Consider the following 2,065-nt stretch of genomic DNA (forward strand, 5'->3'; position numbering starts at 1 on the left):
AATTATTCACCAACACTGTGTATGGTAGGTTTCACATTAAATAATGAATCCTCATACCCGTTTACATTTGGAAGCTCTTAAGATCTTGGAACATAGGGCTTACGTTATTGTGTAGTAAAAATTCCACTGGCCTGAGTGGCTGCTGGCTTTTTAACCTGGGAGTCACTCTCTACTTCATTTCTGTTCATCCTTATACTTAGCCCACTTCACTCATCCTTATTATCTAACTGGCTCTGAGAGGTATTTGAGTTCTGATCCCTTATCTTATTCAGTCTATCACGTACAATAACACGACAACATTGAGAATCCATGATGAAAATATATTCTCCCGACTCCCGGAAAAATTTTCTCATTTTATTCTTTCATTATAATTGATATTATCTGAATTGATAATTTTATCCACAAGCACAATCCACTTTTTGACCACTTCTTTTTTTCCCCCAACCTAGGTCTCCCTTTCTCTAGTCATACAAATGCTTCTGAATGAAAATTCCTTCATTAGTGATTGATGCAGGGCTTTGTTATTTTCACATTTGGGGTCATTATCTTTGGTCTATTCACATATGAACACCATAATTTCCTGTACTTTATTGATATCACAGTGAAACAGGATCTCTTTCCTTTAAATCACTGTAATTTGGGGTTTTCACCTACAACCCATAGGGAGTGTAATTCTCAAAAGTTGAACTTCTACATATGCATGCGCTGTTGACTTGCAGAAGTGTTTCCAAACACATGTCACCATTGCATCTGGAACCATTCCCAGGCTCCATGATGAAGCCTATGATTTTATAGAGAACGGTAAGTGACTGTTGGTGGTTCAGTCCATTTTTCGGCAGACTTTGGGTCATAAGGCCCCCATTCTGAAGCAAGCTGGTGTCGCATGAGCCATTCTCTTGGGGACCATCTGCACATTACACACCTAGCTTCTAGGGGCCACCACCTTCTTGAAAGTCTCAGCTCCTGCAATCTCAGATGCTGATCATAGTCCTGCGTGAGAGTGATTGAGAGTGTGAGACGGAGGAGAAGGGGAGAAAGAGAGAGAAGAAATATATGATGGACTTCTCATTCACTTCTTACTTTATTTTAATTCATCTACGTGAACAATGCTGGCAGCTAAGAAAATGGTCAGAGGGAATTCCACCTTAGTGACCGAATTTGTTCTCCTGGGATTAACAGATCGTCCAGAGCTTCAGCCCATCCTCTTTGTGCTGTTCCTGGTGATCTACTTAATCATCGTGGGGGGGAACCTTAGGATGTTGGTATTGATCAGGATAGATTCACGCCTCCACACCCCCATGTACTTCTTTCTTGCCAGTTTGTCCGGCTTGGATTTGTGTTATTCCATGAATGTGACTCCCAAGATGTTGGCGAACCTCTTATCAGAGAAGAAAACCATTTCCTATGCTGCTTGTTTAACCCAGTGTTATTTTTTCATTGCCATGGTGATTACTGAGTTATACATGCTAGCTGTAATGGCTTATGACAGGTACATGGCCATCTGTAACCCTTTGCTTTACAGCAGCAAGATGTCCAGAGGGGTCTGTATTCGCCTGATTGCTGGTCCCTATGTCTACGGCTTCCTTAGTGGCCTGATGGAAACCATGTGGACGTACCGCTTGACCTTCTGTGACTCCAATATTATTAATCACTTCTACTGCGCTGACCCCCCCCCCTCATCCAGCTGTCCTGCTCTGACACTTTCATTAAAGAGACGTCCATGTTTGTGGTAGCAGGATTTAACCTCTCCAACTCCCTCCTCATAATTGTCATCTCTTACATCTTCATTCTCACTGCCATCCTGAGGATGCATTCTGCTGAAGGCAGGCACAAAGCTTTTTCCACGTGTGGTTCCCATCTGGTGGCAGTGACTGTATTTTACGGGACACTCTTCTGCATGTATGTTAGACCTCCCATGGACAAGTCAGTGGAGCAGTCTAAAATTATTGCCGTTTTCTACACTTTTGTAAGCCCTATGTTGAACCCCATCATTTATAGCCTGAGGAACAAGAATGTGAAGCAAGCCTTTTGGAAATTGACGAGAAGAAATGTACTTTTGAAATAA

The 2,065-nt window shown here is 42.2% G+C and overlaps 1 protein-coding gene across 1 annotated transcript; it reads left to right on the forward strand.

Moving 5' to 3' along the window:
- The first annotated feature begins 1,052 nt into the window (after positions 1–1,052).
- On the forward strand, positions 1,053–2,065 carry LOC125915926 (olfactory receptor 1030-like). The gene is given in 2 exon segments (XM_049621989.1): positions 1,053–1,667; positions 1,670–2,065. Coding segments are annotated over 2 exon segments (957 nt in total). The 5' UTR covers positions 1,053–1,106.

This window comes from Panthera uncia, chromosome D1 (genome assembly GCF_023721935.1).
Source record: "Panthera uncia isolate 11264 chromosome D1, Puncia_PCG_1.0, whole genome shotgun sequence".
Taxonomy (NCBI): domain Eukaryota; kingdom Metazoa; phylum Chordata; class Mammalia; order Carnivora; family Felidae; genus Panthera; species Panthera uncia.